Source organism: Telmatherina bonti (genome assembly GCF_933228915.1).
Source record: "Telmatherina bonti genome assembly, chromosome: 3".
Classification (NCBI taxonomy): Eukaryota; Metazoa; Chordata; class Actinopteri; order Atheriniformes; family Telmatherinidae; genus Telmatherina; species Telmatherina bonti.
Window position 1 is genome coordinate 17407099 of NC_136621.1, and position 18888 is coordinate 17425986.

The 18888-nt window shown below is 38.2% G+C and overlaps 2 protein-coding genes across 2 annotated transcripts; one reads left to right on the plus strand and one right to left on the minus strand.

Moving 5' to 3' along the window:
* Positions 1-345: 345 nt before the first annotated feature.
* Positions 346-15762, minus strand: rfx1b (regulatory factor X, 1b (influences HLA class II expression)). Its single transcript, XM_079264386.1, has 17 exons — positions 15646-15762; positions 14202-14559; positions 9791-9888; positions 7205-7278; positions 6800-7067; positions 6532-6713; positions 6315-6434; positions 5908-6026; positions 5468-5586; positions 5171-5274; positions 4878-5029; positions 3902-3999; positions 3325-3474; positions 3011-3222; positions 2735-2888; positions 2597-2642; positions 346-2083 (listed from the first exon to the last, which is right to left on the minus strand). The coding sequence occupies exons 2-17, from the start codon at positions 14530-14532 to the stop codon at positions 1908-1910; spliced, it is 2403 nt and encodes an 800-aa protein (XP_079120512.1). The 5' UTR covers positions 14533-14559; positions 15646-15762; the 3' UTR covers positions 346-1907.
* A 2568-nt stretch (positions 15763-18330) lies between these two features.
* rln3b (relaxin 3b) lies at positions 18331-18864 on the plus strand (the record flags this gene model as incomplete). The annotated part of the gene is made up of 2 exons (XM_079238251.1): positions 18331-18502; positions 18593-18864. The coding sequence occupies 2 exons, from the start codon at positions 18331-18333 to the stop codon at positions 18862-18864; spliced, it is 444 nt and encodes a 147-aa protein (XP_079094377.1).
* Between the last annotated feature and the right edge of the window lie 24 nt (positions 18865-18888).

The window sequence follows — 18888 nt, forward strand, 5'->3', positions numbered from 1 at the left end:
GTCATATATATTTATTTATTACTTTTGTAAAGATGAGGGCAGTGTTTTTCCTGAACAAATATTAATGCTTGTATGAGGTTAAAAGAAAAAAAAAAGCCACTTGTTTCATTTATTGTGAAGTCCTGGCTAAATTTACAACTGTAAAACTTACATATTCATTTTTTTAAACAAGGAGTATGACAATTTGAATTTGACTTGATGATAAAAAGGTTGAGGACAAATCAAAACCTTAAACTTTTTGTGTAAGCCTTTTTGTGGTATGGTTTAAGATGAGAAATAATTTCTGTAGAGATCCCGTTCAAAGAACTGACACATGTTTCAGGAGCAATCACATCTTTAGTTGACAGTAAAAATAAAGCTTTAAACACTGATCAGAGATTTAAGTACAAAGGTCTTCAGCATAACATAAAGAGAATGAAATTTAGGAAAGCTTCTGCAGTTCAAGCTTAGAACAGAAAATTGTTTTCCATGAAGCCGATTTAACTTTTGAGTCTGATACCGTTGGCTGACCTCAAATCTGTTTAAATGTAAACATTTTGCTATCTCATACTCTGGAGGGATTTTGGTAACCAGTCCTGAGAAACATCCACATCTACTCTCATATTTTCAATATTTTTTACTTTCTCAGTTCCCAAGTTCCACACAATAAAAGCAGCTTTGCCCATACCACACACGAAGATGCTGGTTGTTCTCATGCTTAGTCCATCATCTCAGGAAAATATATATCTTGTTATTCTAAATAGTTGACATTAAGGCAATAATGGCTAAACAACATACAATAGTTGGGATACATATTATGACTGTGTTCACAAAAAATACATCATATAGATCCACACATGCTCTGAAAAGAAACGTCTACTAAAATCCTACAAAAACTTTCAGACAGTTGTAGTCGACACTTGGAGCTGGTATAAAGGTTGCCATAGATACAGCAAAGTAAACGCTCCTGATTTGGTGGGATCAACTTTGGCCTTGACCTGTGGCGCACTTAAGTTGCACAGGATCTGGGAAAATGTTTATGTGGAAATGCTGCATTTGAGAAATCTACCGTGTTTGTAAAAGACAGATTACAAGTTTGGAAAAAAAACAAAAAAACAACATGTGATTACAGAGATGAAAAACAACAGACTAAGCAGAATCACTACAAGGTAGGCGTTCATGACAATATCAAGACTACATCACAGGACCGTCATTTATTAATCCACCAATACAGAATAGATAGATAGATAGATAGATATATATAAGCATTTTTATAGAGCACAAGCTTCATTCAGGCTAAAAATCTTTCAAAAGGCACAGAGTATCATTTAGTTGGCCAAATGAATGAGAAATTACATCAAAAGTAAAATATGGCATCAACAAATCACTGTCAATTGACATCCATATGCCAGCAAAGTTTATGGTGCAGTATTATTCCAGATGCTACTCTTGCTTGTAGATTCCAGACAATGCTATACATCTAGAGTCCCACTCCCCTGCATAGTCACTGCGTTAAAGGCAATGAGGATGTTTTTGAGTATAAGAGAACAATGAAAAACACTGGTGTCTTCTTCTCCCTCCACAGCTATCAGGTCAGTGGTTAAGGCAGGACAGGAGGAAAATCCAAAATATACTGTGTTTATATAGCTCAGGCTGGACAGGAATGGCCACTGAACAAACTGGGAAAGGCACAAGGTACAAGGGAACGACATCAAGTGAAGGCAAAGAGATAAAGAAGGGCAGCACAAAAGTACAGAGTAGAGGATTAGAAGAGTTCTCCCACTTTCACACACACACACACACACACACACGCATTACACACACATTGCTGACAGGAAGCATACACAGAGCATCAGGATGGGATGACATGTTGTTAAATGTAAAGCAAAAGTGTGTTTAAGGGTTGTGTCGGTGAAACAGAAGACTGGCTAAGGTGTTGCACCGTGGGTCTCTGTCAGAGTAGGCAGATTTAAACTCATCCTGGGTTGCTTAGCAGGAGGTGCCAGCTCCTCCTTGTCATCGTCGACTCTGCCAAGAGAGCTGGACTGGAGCAAGATCTCTCCACTTTCTTCCTCACTCTCCTCTTCCTCATCCTCCTCTTCTTCTGGTGAAGGAAAGCAAAGACATTAATAAAATTTTTAAAAAAATAAATAAATAATAGAGTAACAATTAGGGGTGGGAAAATCAAATTGAAAAATCGAAAATTGGGATTTTTTTTGCCTCACAATTTTAAAATCAATTTTTTGGTTAAAAAAAAAATTGATTTTTTTCAAATAAATAAAAATAATGCATTATAAAATTTTTGTCATTTTTATTGATCTTTATACTTGTCTTCTTAGGCATTATAACAGCGGAATGATGGTCTGGCTACTGTGTTGTTTTTTCCCTAATTGAAATTAAAAAAAAGAAAAAAAAAGACGTGCAAAAAAAAAAAAAAAAAAGTTTTTACATTTATTTTGTTTTTAATCTACAAAAATGATCAATATTGAAGAATTGTGAAAATCGCAATTTAAATCGAAAAGGCACCCAAAAAAAAAAAATCAGAATCGGGACAAAAGCATAACGTCACAGCCCTCGTAACAATATGTGCAAAGGGGGGCATTTTTTTGTAGTTCACCTTTATCCAAGTCTGGAGAGTGTCTGCTCTTGACAGTGCTGGCAAACTGCAACATGATAAGTAAAAAAACAAATATTAAATCCAAGTAGCCAAATGTTAAGTTGCACAAAGAAAGCAACTGCTTGTTCAGGCACGTACTTCTCCCATGACTGCTATGGGTGTCTCTCCTTTAGCCTTAGCCACCCTGTGCTCTATCAGGTAGTACATGTACTCGTCATACAGCAAGCGGATCAGGTGAAAAGAACCAAAGCTAGCAGCGCTGCGCAGAGTCAGATCCCGGATCACCATGGAGCTAGTGAGAGAGGGTAGAGAAGATTTAAAAACTGTGGCTTCAACAAAACACAACAAAACCAAAAAAAAAGACAACATTTTTCTTGTATCTTTATAGATGACATTTTTCCTTTCTTTCCTTACCTGTAGAAGGACCAGTTGAGCAGAAAGACTTTGGCAGCCTTTGGCAGGGCAACAGGGTTGCTCTCATAGGGCTTCAGGACCTGAGAAACTACACCATCCAGCCAGGTAGCCCACTGTTCCAGCGAGTTCTGCTGCTGCAGAGTGGCTTTAAAGTCTTGCTCCAGTCTTTGGACAACACGATCTTCACACTGACACACCCAGGATGCCTGCTCCTGAGAGGGACACAGGCTCAGTGATCTGCCACATTTCACCAAAAAACACAATTACACACTAACAGAAGGAGGCATCCCACAGAGACAGTAGTACTTGCTGACCTGTACGTTAGTGAAATCAACCCGGTTGAGGTCAGAGAGCATCTGGTTGATCTGAGCAGAGTTCTGGAGGACGGCACGGGCAGCCTGGGCCAGATGGTTCAGGCTGGTGTAGCGACGCAGTGTCTGGGAGAAGGAGCCTATACACACCACCTAAAGGAAAGAGTGAGTGAAAAACGATAGTGGACTGCATGTAAGGAGAGGGAATAATGAGGATCATTCCCATTCAGCATTTAGAGGCATCCTGGATTTTTGTTTAATTAGAAGAGAAAGCTTGAAACGTGTAGAAATGTACTTTCAAAAGGAGAAAGAGAACAGACTCAGATAAGTCATATTTGGTTGTGGGAACTGATGAATATTATTAGCTTCATTGGCTGGAAGAATGTCTTAAACATTCTCCTTTTCAATTTGTGTCTTTTTTTTTTTAGTAAGTTTTTTATAATAACCCACTGAAATGATTCTAGACATCAGATCTAGCTTAACAGATCTATGTTCATATGCAGGATTATAGCAAGAAAATCTACATAAAAAACTGATTCACCTCTCTCACTTGATATGTATTCTATGAGAATTCTCGTACCTTTATGCGAACCATCTCCTCTGGGATGTTCATCATGGCTCCTGTCAACCAGTTTTCCAGACTCTTGGCAAAGTTACGGATGGCCTGAGTTAAGGCACCTGAGAGAGGAGAAAGAAAGAAAAGAAAAGAAAAGAAAAGAAAAGAAAAGAAAAGAAAAGAAAAGAAACGAAAAGAAAAGAAACGAAAAGAAAAGAGACTTAGAAATTCCCAAATTGCGCTTCTAGCACTGACTTTGGTTTTCTTGTTCATGGTTCAGGACTGCATTTGCTCGCGGGCCTCACTGTGAAGTGAATGTGTATGAGTACGGTATGCTGTTTTAAATGAAAGCATCATTAACTGTTTGTGCAGAGCTGGGAAAGCTGATGGTATCTACTGGGTAAAAACGTAAACCTATAAGTTTTACAGTTCCTGGAAACATCCCTAACTTTCCAGGTTAATTCTGTCAAACTATATGAGAATATATGTGGGACTATCAAGAAATGGTATGTTAAAAAATATACATATTTTAGAATATTATTAATTTAATTTCTTAATAAATTGAAATGTTTAGAATTTGATTGACTACTTATTTTAAACAAGTACTTATATTAGTCTCAACTTGGGTCAAGTCCACTCTTTGATTTTCTCATCAAATAATTTCAAAATCTGAAAAACTTGATGAAAAATTAAATTTAAATATGTTTTTTTTTTTAATTTTACTGTGTGCCATGTAATTGTCTGTGCTTCATCTTTAACACGTTCTCTTATTACTTGATATGGTTTCCTTATTTTAAAGCAATACAATAAATATTTATTCCACATCTCAACAGCTTTTGCAAACTCTTTAATATACCAATGCACTTTCACACTTCAATGTGCACTTATTAGAGACAAAGCAACAATTTGTTATAGAACAGCTAAAGTAAAGACCTTTCAACAATCAATGAAATGTAGGTATGCATGTATATAACCTGTGTTGCAGGTTTTATGAACTTACTAGGGATGGGTCTCAGCACATCAGGGATGAGGATCTCCACCAAAGTCTGGTAGAGCAGGTTGTCACACTCTCGTGTCCAACGTAGCACAGGCTCAAACTTGCACAGCACAACCAGGCAGGATTTGGGTAGACGTTTCTCAGACTCACTGTGTCTGGGGGAGATTTCAGATGGTTGCAAAGGAGAAAGCAGGGCATTTGACCAGAATTACTGAAGTGAAACAGGAATGTGCTGGATGAACTTGTGTTATTTTTGTTTATTTTTTACTCTGCTGTTGTGTGTTTGTGATGCTTACAGGTTGAGTGATTCTGTGTCGTTGCTTTGGCTGAACCTCCAGAACGATTTCCACAATGTCTCCACGAGAGTAAACTGAAGATTGATCATCACATCCAGAATAGCCTGTGTGAATGACACACAACATCACAGAGCGGTGTTAATCTTTATGTTGTCATGTTTATTGATTAAAAAAGATGTGACAAAAACAACCAACATCCAAAGTAGAAAAAAGGGGAGCAGAAATAGGTTTTCAGGTGTATAACAGTGGAATGTCAATTTCAGAGAAAGCTTCCTGTTTTCCTCCACAGCTACTTACCTCACAGTGTTCTCTGTACAGAGTCTGAAAGGCCTTGAGGTGTTCTAAGAGGATCCCGTCAGGAAGGGTTTGATCTTGTAAATCAATGTCCACAAAGTCTGGCAACGGCCTTGATGCCTCTACACACGACAGAGCACAGCAAAGCGAAACACTCACACATGTTGTTTCAGTCTGACTTTTCTTAAGAAAATAATAAGACTGCATATGGCGGGGGAGAGCTGTGGCTGCTTCTACAGAGCGCTAAATTACTGCTAACAGGCAGTTTATTATGACACGGATTACTACAGAATGAAAAAGAAAAAATAAACACCACTGATGGTGAAGTTTGTTCATTTTAACCTGTTAGTGTTACCACAGCTCAGCAAGGTCTGCTTAGAAGAAAAATGATAATCAAAAAAACGGACGCCTACTAAACATGATGTCTAGTGCAGCTTTCTTACCTAGAAACTGCTGATACTGTTGCACCTGGGCCGATATGTCACAGAGTGATGTTGGTGGTTGACCTATCCCACCTGCTGTCCCATTGGCAATCCCCTGTGTCTTCTGAATTGGTTTTATCCTATTGGAAGGAGTTATATAAACATATATTATGAACTCAGTATTAAAAACACATATGTTGTCAAATCTCAGGAATGTTGAATTTGATTCTTAGGAAATGGCTCTTGTACATAAATGAATCACTGCTATCAAAAAGCACGAGGTAGCATTGCCATCCATGCATCAATTCAAAGTAAATAAATAAACCCCCTACAAAAGGCTTTTTAGATGAAGATGGCCAATATTAAATATAAAGATCTCAAATATTAATCTTAAAATAAAAAAAAAGATACATGAAAGAAGAATATACCTGTTTTTCTGTGAGAAAGGCTGCTGCCTCATCGCCATGTGCTGTTGTTCATCCATCAGTCTGAGCAAAGGAGAACCAGATTTGATCCTCAGACCATAGTAGTGGTACTTCGAATTTCCTCTGCAAAGCACACAGTGGAACAGTTATGATTAAACCATCACGTGAAATATAAATGTTATTTACGATGGAGTGTGTGTGTGTGTGTGTGTGTGTGTACCTGGTTCCTAATCTCCGAGTGCGTAACCCCATAAAGACAGACCTAATTAGTTTGCCAAATGATGCAGCATTAACAGGTTCTAGTTTCTGCTCCTGGCAGTGCAGCAGGTAGTGGTAGTAGAGGGTGCAGCGAGGTAAACTCACCCCCTCCGCCCCCTCGTAGTTGTCACACAACCACTGCACCTGGGCAAGATGGACAGCACAGGGTTGAATGTTTTGGGCTTTCATGTCATACTGACCCATGTTTCACTTTGAACTTGTGTACTCACTGTAGCAGGTGGGGCACGAGAGTTAGGGCTGGAGTAGCTCTGTCCTCCTCCTCCCCCTAACACGTAGCCTCCCTGTATGATGTAGCCCCCTCCACTGGCAGCAGCCCCGCTATTGGCTCCTGCTGTTGCCACAGAAACTGGCTGGGAGGTCACAGATCCAGTGATGTCTGACTCAGAGGCAGGTGTGGCCTCATAGAAGGTGGAGGAGGACGTGGGAGGGGTCTGAGAGTAAAGGGGCGAGTCGGAAAAAGGGTAGCTGCTTGATCGACTGAACAAAAAAAAAAAAAAAAAAAAAAAAAGACATGAGCACAAACTGTAAGACATAAAAGCATTTGGAAAGTCACAAGGTGTGTGTGATGCATTGTGTGTGAGGATGCTGGACATCATCAGCTTCTTGCTACTTACATGGTGGATGTGGTGAAAGTAGCATCTCCTGCTGCATCCACATACTGAACCTGGCCAGAGTATACATGCTCCACCTGAACAATGAGAAAAAAACGACATTTACGGAACCAGTTTGGACTAAATGCAGCGAAGGCATATTTCTCTTCTTCAGATGAGTAACCAAGAGTCAAACACATGAAGGCAAACATTCATAATCAATACAATTGCAGTTGTGCATCCAATGTCTTCATTGGTTTTTGATTTGATCTAATCTGAGGCTGATCTTTGGCTATACTTCAGTTCCATGTAAAAATGGAACAAATGTAACACCAAATGTATTTTCTTAAATGTAACACATGCTGGACACTTAAAAATCACAGGCAAAACAAGACATTAATTCATGCATTATCCTAACTGCTTAATCTAACGGCAAAACAAGACAATTTTAATTAAAGGGATTTTGTTATCTACAGTTTCTGAACCCAGTCTGATGCAGTGAAACTTATAAAATCAAGATAAAACAGGAACTGTAACATCTACATAGTACAGTACAGAAAATACTGAACAACCGCCAGTTCATACCACCATGAAAACAGGTAATTATTTACTATAATGGCTGCTAACATCTTGCATGACAGAAGGCTGACCTATTTTTACATTTGCTGAGCGGATTTCCATAGTGCAAATGAACCTCACATTTCCTGTGGCCATTTGATGTTGCAGAAGCTGCTCCACAAATGGCCCGGCAGCATTCTTTCAAAAGCTCCTTTTAAACAGTGGCTGCTCTATGTTACCACAAGAAAAATGCATTCTTGTTTGGGTCCAGTTGTTTTCCTTTGGTAACACAGACAAGCCAAAGTGAAGACACTTAGCATTGTTTTAATGTCCGCTTACTTACAGACAGCAAGCAGACACAAAATCTGTTGATTGACAAAATTATCGTTGGGAAGGCGGATGCGCTACATCACATGACCTTATATTCAACATATACTCGCCAGTTTGGCTTTGACTACCTCTGGGACCAGCTTAGAGGTTTTACTGCAACAGGGTTTACTTACATTCCACATTTATCACCTGTACTTACAAATACAATGCTAATGCACATCAAAGACACATAAATTTCAGCTCCAGTAGGCACCATGTTTAGTAAGCTCATTTCAGACACTATCTTTGTCTAATCAATCCATTTAGATGTAAAACATAATTTAAAGAGGAACTGTTCAGAAGCTCTGCTTTCAGAGGAACAACATAACATGCACCTTTAAATAAATAGATGCATTTCACAAGATTCGGTGGTCTCACGCTATTATATACAGTGGTAAGTCTTTTTCACAGTGCCTGAGCCAAATAAACAAGAGAACAACTATGTTAAATGCTTTTTGTCATGTTTTCATCTAATTTGTAATGCAGCTGCAGCATCTCTCACATGCGCCAAGCAGACTATAAGAAAGAAGGAATGGGAGAGAATGTGAACCACATGAACCAAGATGTTTTCTGCTTGAGGTAGCACTGCAATTAAACTTTCAGTTAAATAAAAAAGTAATTAAAAAATATAGAATTAAATAAATTCTGATCACTTGTGCAACAACATGCCATATTGTGTTGCAAGAACAGCTTTTTAAATACTCCTTGGTTGTTGCGCTCTCTGAATATATTGCTAACATAACATGTCTGACTTTCTGGTTCCATCTTGGACTGTGCTATGAATGAATGAGTTCACGTTTTAAACAATAAATCTTACATTTAAATCTGTATCCAGTCTGTCTGAACCAAGAAATCAGAAACTCAACCACATCTGCAACCAATCTGAAACTCATTGGAACACGCAGACCGTCAGGACAAATATCTGCCAGTCTTTTCATCTGACGATGACAAGACTTTTACCAAAGGGTAAGACCGTGACCCATCAGCTGCAAAGTTTCAGCAGAGCTGATGTGTTTTATAACATATTAAATGGTAAAAAGATATATTTCAATTGATTCTTCTTGACTTCCAAAAACGATCTTATGGTAATTCTCTAGAAAGAATTAATTTATCATGGGAGTGGCAATGTCAGGGATTGCATAGATTCATCATTGTATGTAGGGCCTACTAAAGTCACTCAGAGATCGACGTTGAGAGATTAAAGAGAGTAAAACTATCTTACATTTCTAAATAGGAAACTATGTATGCAAAATAGTTTATTTTGCATGACTTAAATATGTTTACCATTATTATGAAATGTCAGAAAAATGCCTTCACAGATTAACCAAACAACTAATATTCCATGTCTAAAAAAGGAAAGAAGAAGATAAAGTGGAAAGGTTTAGGTGCGCTTTGACCGTTCTGTGCAAGTGGAGCAGCATTACATGATAAGAACGGGATGATGACACATACATCGCATATTTTTTTTTATGTGTCTGTTTACCTCCTGGTTAATACGCAAAGACTGTAGGTTGCTGATGTGGTCTGTCTGAATCCTTTTGGCTGCCTGCGACACCGCCTGCAACACTGACCTCTGCGGGTGAGTAGATCCACAGCGTCAGACAAAACCTCATTCAATCTTCTAATAAGGCCTGCTCCAACAGAGCCATACACATGGCATTAGTATACATGTGCGCATCTTACCTGTGGGGTGGTCTGCACTGGCTGGACCTCTTGAGTAGGGACACCATGGGCAGGCGGGCTGGAGTCTGACAGACTGTCACTGGAGTGAACAGAGCCTTCTGTGAAAGAGACGCAAGAAGTTTCACCACATGATCAAACAAATCTCAAAATTAATAAGGCTCCATCTCAATAAGCTCGTTACTCACGACATACTGCCTCCAAATCATAATAACAGCCACCGCAAAACATGTTGCTACTAAAATGTCTTTTTTTTTTTTAGCTTTATAGAAAAAAAACTGCTAGCAAAGAAGAGGGGGAAGAGTGTTTCTGTCCAACTCTTCTTTCGTCCTTATATTTTGCTTGCAGTCGAACAGCCTTGGACAGCTAATCTCCCCAGATGGAGAAAGAAATCCCTCCATCTTGTAAACATGCAGATCAGATGAGAGAGGGAAATGAGAGATACATGTGGGCTGATGAATAGGCGGCGAAAACAGGGGATGGGCCGTGGGTGGAGGAGAGAAGTCAGGTTTTTGAAAACTTGTAGTCAAGGTTTTTACACTCATTACTCATCATACTTTAACCTCTGTTGACCTGTAATAATATCTGAACTGGTTCATACTGTAAACAACACATTTCAGCAAAACTCATCTCACTTTACTCCCATAGTCTGGTGTCTCAACTAATAGCAAATATTCAGCTGTGGAGGTCAATATAGTCTTGGATATTTATTTGATTAAGCGGGTTTTTATTCCTGATGGTCTTCCAGGTCTTCAACCTTAAAAAGATCATGTTACAACAGGGGTGTCAAACTGCAGTCCTGGAGGGCCGGTATCCTGCAGGTTTTTGTTGTCTCTGTGCTCCAACACACACCTGACCAACACTCAAACAGGTTGACAAGAAGCTGCTGGATCCATTGATTTGAATCAGCTGTGTTGGTGGAGGGAAACAACAAAAACCTGCCGGATTCCGGCCCTTGAGGACTGGATTCTGACACCCCTGTGTTACAACATGCAACATGAAAACAAAACATGTTCATTAGTAAGGAGGCTGTTCTTTCCCATTTTCATCCAGCAGGTTTGAAGCTGACCAGATCACTAACTAATATGAGTTGTTGCATCTAATCTAGATACATTAGATGATAATCATAGACGGATCAGACTAAAGCTATCTTGGTAATCGTGAAAACACAGTCTACTTTTATGGTAGCTATTATGAGGTGGAAGGGATGAATTATGGGGTTCCCCCAGGGTAGTTATTAAGGTCCCCTTTTATTTTCAATCTTCACAAAGGATTTTCTACTTGTAATGAAACATGCAATCAAATAAATGGTAATTTATTTGCAATTTCATCGTAACAAAAACTCCTGATTTTCTTTTTTTTTTTAAAACACCGAAAATTGCTGATCAACATCATTATAAACCAGTGGGATGAGGTGTTTTTCTACCTTTAAGCAGAACAAATCTGTTTCAATGTGCAGTTTTCTACAGGGCCAGGTTTTCATGAAATGAATTGCCAGGATTTTTGTTACTGGAAAAAAAAAATATTTTCAAAAGAAACTTTTGTTTAGAGATATGATGATTAGAGAGTGTGAATAATATTAAACAGTGCCTTGAAATTTGTATGAAAAAGCTTTTTTTGTGAATGACAATAAATAATAGTCATTTTTTGTTTGCTTTTTTTGTTTTTAATTGCATTTAATGGTTTTATTATGTCTTGTGTGTGTGTGTGTGTGTGTGTGTGTGTGTGTGTGTATGTATGTGTATAATTAAACTTGCAATATAATGCCCCCAGGAACATTTGCAACTGATGTAATAAATTATATAATTGGGATCTTAATAAAATAAAGTAAATTAAATTTAACATTCTTAATAGTCTTACTTGATGATGAGTTGACAAACAGCAAGTCTCTCAGTCTAGGTGAGAGTGCACATGTTACTTGATACTAGCAGGCTAAATGATCTATGAATAGATGGTCCCAAATTAAACATACTGTACAGAAAGGAACCAACAATATGAAAAAAATGATCTCCCTTTAGTGTCAACATATATCCAAAATATAGTAAAAAGATTTTATATATGCATATCTTCTAATGTGGTATTAATCTGGTATTTAAAAAAAATTGCCTTGTAGGCAAACATTACATTAGCTAGCACAGATGTCTGCAGGAATTGTATTCTTAAAGTCCTGCTCATGAAATATATGAAAAATACATCAAACACAATAGCAACATCAACAAATAACAGCTTAGAAGATGCAAAAAAAAAAGAAAAAAGAAAAGACATCATCCACGAGCCATTATTTATTCCTTTTCAGTCTATGTACCTCAGCAACCAAATCCATCAGCTTAGTTTATCATTATGACGCGTGCACCGCACAAGCATATTATAATTTCTTTTTTTTTTTTTTTTTTTAAACTCTTTAGGAATCAGAGCCTTTATTGGTCTTTGTTTTATCCATTTCATCGCAAACAATTTACAGTGATTAATTAAGTCAATTAATATCAAATTTATCTTAAAAGAGCGGGCAATAAATCATGCTTGTCTGAGAAGGAGTTTAGTACAATTTCAAGAAAAGACAAGCAATTTAATCTACCCCCTATCATAGATTGTTTTTAACAAGACAAAATAATGGTCCATAAAAGCTCAGCAGGAAAAGCTGCTTGCGTGAGTTTTCAACATTGGCTTTTGCCAAAAATAGAGTAAATAAAGTTCTGCTTGTTAGTGTCCAACGTTAATGACTCAAGGAATGCTTTTCATTTAAATAAAGTGTCATCGTATTTTCTCATTTATCTGCTCCTCTTAGGGACAAAGGAATTAAAAGGTGGGTGAGCCAAAACTGACCGAACAGAAATGACTGATTTTAATATTTGTCTTTTCTTCGCTCTTCCTCAATGTGCAATCAAAAAGCCAAAACCCTCAATAATAGAAGCTAAAACCATCAATAATAGTTGGAGACAATGAGCATATGAGGAAACAAGCTGGCAAAAAAAAAAAAAAAAAATCCAAGGTTTTATGCGCACTGGGAAATAGCTCCAAATATTAGCAGTGACTTTAGCCAGACAGAATTTTCTGAACTACAGGTAACATCTTCAGAGTATACTTATTATGTTTATGCATTACCAAAAAGTCAAAAACGAGGATTTCCATTTTGAAATGACAATAAATAGAGGAAAACAGGCAATCCTCATATTCTACTGGAATTTAGAGTTAAAATAATTTATTTTGTGTCAATGATTTCAACACTATTTCTTTACATAATAACTTTTTTTATGATAAAGCCATTCAAAAAATATTAAACCTATCAGGAAACATTTCCATCAAGTTATAGAGTCTAAACCAGAGGTAGGAATGTTTAATCCTAGAGAGCCAGAATCCTGCCAGTTTTAGACATTTCCCTGTTTTGACACACAAGAAGGTAACCTTTTTTTTTTCTTCTTTTTTTTAAATTGTAGAGATTTTGAAGTGGAAATACTATCAGGCTTAGTTATGACCAAGTCAAACCATAAAGTCATTATATAGTCATTTTAAAAAAAAGAAGCAAGAACTACTTCTCAAACTCTAAAGCTCTCACTTAGCATTGTTCGTAACTGCAAAATTAGAAAAAGGCTTAACAAATATGGCTTATTTGGAAAGGTTGTCAGAAAAATCCTTCTTCTCTCGACAAAGAACATGGCAGCATGGCTTATGCCGGCAAAGTTGGGTCTGAACAAACTACAAGACGTCTGGAACAAAGTCCTTTGGTTAAAAAAAAAGTAGTAAGTGAAGTGATGGTGTCCATAATACACTATAATATTAGCAGTAAAATCTAAATACTATCAGCTCAAACGCCTCTTACAAACTGTTAAACACTGTGGTAGAGGGGTAATGATTTGTAAAACAGTCACAGTATCTGTGCAGTTGTGCATAAACTCCTCTGTATATACATGTTCGAATATGGGATCTTCTGCCTTACAGCTGAAGCCAAGTTGAAATTAGATCATGCTACAAGTCAATGATACCAATGACATCAACAATTCAACAACAGAATGGCAGAAAAAGCAAAGACTCAAGACGCTGCAGTGACCCAAAGTCCATATCTCAAGTTGACTGAAATACTGTGATAAAACATTAACAAAGCAGCACATAAATAAAGGTCCACAAATCTAAATGAGAAGCAGCAACATTATAAAGGAGAGTGGGCCCAAATTCCTCCATCGTGACATGAGAAACTAAATATCAACTTAAAAAATTACTTCAGGTTACTGTGTCTAAAGATGGTTCTGCAAGCTACTCAGTCACTTAGTTTTCGAACACTGTCGCTTTAGTTCGGCTTAATTTTCGCTGAATAAAGGACATGATGTAATAAACTATATGTAGTCATTCATCTTAGATTGTATTTAACTGAACATATAAAAAGAGTGTCAGTCATCCCTGTTACCCTTCATCCTCTCACCTGTTACGGTCACTATAATGTACTGAGGTGAGCTGCTCTGTCCATTACTCTTCTGGATATCGGTGCTCAAGTAATGCTGTGTTGGAGTAGTCAGGACCACTGCCTTCTGGCTCTGGGCCTGGGTGGGTGGAGCTTGGGAACAAAGTGCATCCTGTCCTGTTTTAGAGGTACTGGCTGATTGGTTAGTTGAAATTGTTCCAGAGGTTGGTGGGATCTCAGACAGGAAGTGAGTAGTCTTTGCAGACGAGGGTGTGGTGGCAGCAGGTGTTGCCATAGTTACTGCGTTGGCCTGCTGAGACTGAAGGTCCTCAGAGTATCCACATGTTGCCATGGCAACCAATGCTTAGAGGCACTAGTTCTGCAGAAAAGAAGCAGCATTCATTAACGAAAGTACTATGAACAGAAAAATACACATTGCTGCCTTATTATCAAAATTCAGGTACATAAATTGAGTGTGTGTTTGTGTATGTGTATATGTGAGTGTGCGTGCATGTAACATAAACCAGGGAAGGAAGGAAGGCTTTTGTTTGAAACTAAGCGGTGGTCTAAAGCCTTTCCTGTTTGGATCAGTATGAACGTGTGATATTACACATCAGAAATAAAGCAAAATAAACTTGCAGCTTGAGACTTGCTGGTCATGGATAATATTTCATCATCAATAAAACCGTAAAACCACTTAAATTGAGGAAAATATGCGGCCGCTGACAGAGCCATGTTACGTAACTAGGAAACAAAACTAATACCAATAATTCAAGCCACTGTCAGTCAGGACTTTAGGCCATCCTACAGGGCGACGAGCCACTCCTGCCTAAACCTACACGCCACATAACACAAGCCGATGATCATCCGACACACTGTAGTGACTTTACCAATTCAATGTTACACCAAAAACTTTTCCAAAGTCACAAAAAAACTTAAAAAACACATCACGTTTGTATACCTAATTTTAAACACTCGCGCAGACTTTAAATGAGCGAGCGCTTTCATGTGATTTTTTATATACATTGTGCTTTTGGACAGCTTTCTTAGAAAGTGAGTTCAGAGCAGAAAGTGATAGGTAGCACTCCCTGCTAGCAGCTTAAGGCGAACTACTGGAGCCCTGAAAAGCTAGACAGCTGCTATGTTTTGACACGGACTAACCAATAAATATATACAGCCACGCTACAATTCACGCCTGAGTTTCGTTATAATAAAAACTGTACTAAACAACTTGATGAGGTTGAAAAAGTACGAACGGCACTACAACACGCCCGCCATCTTGTGCTCTTATCAGAGATCTGACATCGCCATAACAACGGTCTGCGTTTGGAAAGAAGCTAGCAACCACTTTCATCACCGAAACGCTCGAACGATTTCACATGAACGCTCGCGGTTATACATGCAATCAGGCGTATAAAATTACCGGGAAACTACAACTGAATCTATAAACATTAAACTTCTTCACCTTTATATCCCAATGTTGTCCTGTATGGTCGTTAAAGTTTATTCTCTAGATATCAGTTGTTGTTGTTGACTCCCGTTGCTTGGTTCTTGTCACCAGGACTACCGTGACTATGGCGCCTACCCTTCACCGGGGCAACTGTTGCTACCCTCTTTTCATTGCTCTGCCGTATACTATATACTGATTGGTGAACCAAAGAGGCGGTCTCGACGTCAGTAAAATATTTGACCTTTTATTGGTTGGAGTCCTTGTCTATCACTTTTGCCTGCTCCTTACGTCAAATGACCACTGTTACAGTAATACTGCTTCAATGACTGCACAGAACGTGGAATAGTTACATGGTAATACATTAAAGAAAAGAAATAATCATTATGTAATCGAGTACACGTTTTTAAAGACATTTATTACTTTATATATTGCTATTGTTAGAAAGCAACCTCATTTTCTAGTCTTTTAAAGTAGTATCGAGCAGTGGTTGAGAGCTTGGTTTTCTGGAGCTCTGAAAGTTTTTGAATAAGCTTTTCTTACTCACTCATTTTCAGTGATTCATATGATTCATTGAAACATCTATGTCATGCATGTATACATGTAACAAAAAACTTTGCAAAAGGAGCAGATTTAAACAGTATCTCTAAGTGGTGCGCGCGCACACACACACACACACACACACACACACACATATATATATATATATATATATATATATATATATATATATATATATATATATATATATATATATATATATATGTGTGTGTGTGTGTATATATATATATATATATATATATATATATATATATATATATATATATATATATATATATATATATATATATATATATACGTGAGCACATCTTCAAAAATCTAAAAATCTAGCTGAATAAGAGCAGAATAAAACAAGGAGGCAAATCTAAAAAAAATAGAACAAGAAAACTTTTTTTTTAAAAAAAACACAATAAAAATGATCAACAGTTACATGAATTGATCTTTTATTATATAGGTGGAAATTGCAGAAATTCCGTGAGGACCTGCGAATTGCTCCTGCATCAGGCCCTGACAGAAATCTCATTTTTTGAGATGATCAGAAATTGTCATCTTGGAAGAGTCAATGTCAAGGATGAATATTCAAGAAGGAAAATACAGAAAAAAGTTGTGGTTTGCCAAAGAACACAAGAACTGGGTGGTATCAGCTGGGACAAGTCTTATGGAATGATGAATCCCCCTCAGAGCCAGAACCTCAACATTATTGCAACAGTGTGGGATCATCTCCTGACAATAAAAAAAAAGGCAGTTAACATCCAAAAAGGAGTTTTGGAGCCCTCCATGAAGATTGGATAAAGATTTCTGAGGACTCATAGAAGAAATTACAAGGAAAACTTTCTTCAAAAGCCTGCAGCATATGTTTAAATAATGTAGTTATTCCAGGTATTGATTTTAAAGTTTGATAGAACTGTACATATTATTTGTGCCTTAAACACTATTTCCAATTATATTTGCTCTTTTCTCTAATAGCTGTACTTATAGTATTATGTAATAGAAAGATTTTTAAGTCACATAAGACTGATCAAATAATCTAATAAAATGTTCGTGCTGGATTATTGAGAGGGATTTTATTAGTCTTACACAGTGGATAAAAGTGAATTTGACGTTCAGCGATATGATGGCAAGCAGATAGATGCCTCAGATGACTAATATCCCTGTCCTTACTAGATGAGTGCCAGTCATGTTGTAGGTGCATTAGCCTACTGATCCCGTCTAGAGCTTATGTGTCTGGGCTCATCCCTTGTCAGTTTGTACTGTTTCCAGTTCAGATGTTCTCTGTTGCGGGGCTGCAGGGTGGTGTAGTGGTTAGCACTGTGGCCTCACAGCAAGAAGTTAACTGGTTTGATCCTAACCAGGAGAGGCTTGAACGATGATCTTTCGGTGTGGAGTTTACATGTTCTTCCTGTGTATGTGTGGGTTCTCTGGCTTCCTCCCACTGTCTAAAGACGTGGATGTTAGCTTAATTGGTTATTCCAATTTGCCCATAGGAATGAGTGTGAGTGTTGGCCTTGTAAAGGACTGGCAGCCTATCAAGGGTGCACCCTGCCTCTCAAGACAACAATAACAAGGATATGTTTGGAAATAAATGTTTTATCAAGAAATTCAACAACTCTACAGTGATTTAAATCATACATCTTTTGAATTTGTGATGGATTGACGACCTGACCAGGGTGTACCCTGCCTCTCGGCCAATGATTGCTGGGATGGGCTCCAACTTCCCCACGACCCGATCTCAACATGATATTTACAGAAATCTCTTTGGTTTGGTCTATCGGTGTCCCCAATAAATTGCATCCGAGTTATCACTGAATGGATAGAGATCTCCATCATATGCCCAGAGCAGATAGCAAGCCAATGATTGCACAGTTGACACACAGCACAGCCCAAATGATATAAGGAACAGAAAGGCCAACAAAAGGTCACAAGTGATTAGATTGCCAGGAGCTCTGTTGACATCCCCTTTAGCATCATGTGCCACTAAATCCCAACTTTTTCTCTTCCTCTTTGCATTGTTGCCCTAAAGGTCCCCAGTCTTATCTCTGGGAATGGCGATAAGTGGAGGTGAGCTGGGGTCCTGAAGACTATATAAGATGAGAAGACTGTCCAAAATGAAATTCAAACCAGAGAGCTATTTATTCATACACAATGTGGAAAGCAGTACTCTTGACCTTCGGCTTGCTGGTGGTGCTGGTAGACAGGGTCGAGTGTAATGAGGGTCAGCCTTCCTATGGGGTGAAACTGTGTGGAAGAGAGTTCATACGTGCTGTCATCTTTACCTGTGGTGGTTCTCGCTGGAGGAGAAATATAGGAGACTCAGGTAAGACTGACACAAGTAATTTTCTTTGATATACCATGTTTTCTTATTTAAATAATACATTTAGAGAATGTCACTTATTTTCTTTAATAGCTCTTACTGGAAAGGACCCCTTTGATCCATGGAACACAAATGCCATCCCTCAGCTTACCAGTGAGCAGGATTCTGCCAAATCCCAAGATCAGATGCTGGATGTAACATCTGGGACTGCGAGATTCAGTCGCTCAGCTCGCTCACCATTATCAGAGGAGATGCTGGAGGCTCTACGGGGCATAGATAGAAACGGACGGGACGTAGTAGTTGGACTGTCCAATGCTTGCTGTAAGTGGGGCTGCAGCAAGAGTGAGATCAGCTCTCTGTGCTGATTTCCTCCTGTCCTGTCATTGCAG

Coding starts and splice junctions, on each gene's coding strand:
- rfx1b (XM_079264386.1), bottom strand. CDS start 14,532: ATGGCAACATGTGGATACTCTGAGGACCTTCAGTCTCAGCAGGCCAAC. Junction 6,714..6,799: donor CTCGTGCCCCACCTGCTACA/GTGAGTACACAA, acceptor CATCTTGCCCAG/GTGCAGTGGTTGTGTGACAA. Junction 3,223..3,324: donor TTGATTTCACTAACGTACAG/GTCAGCAAGTAC, acceptor TGTCCCTCTCAG/GAGCAGGCATCCTGGGTGTG.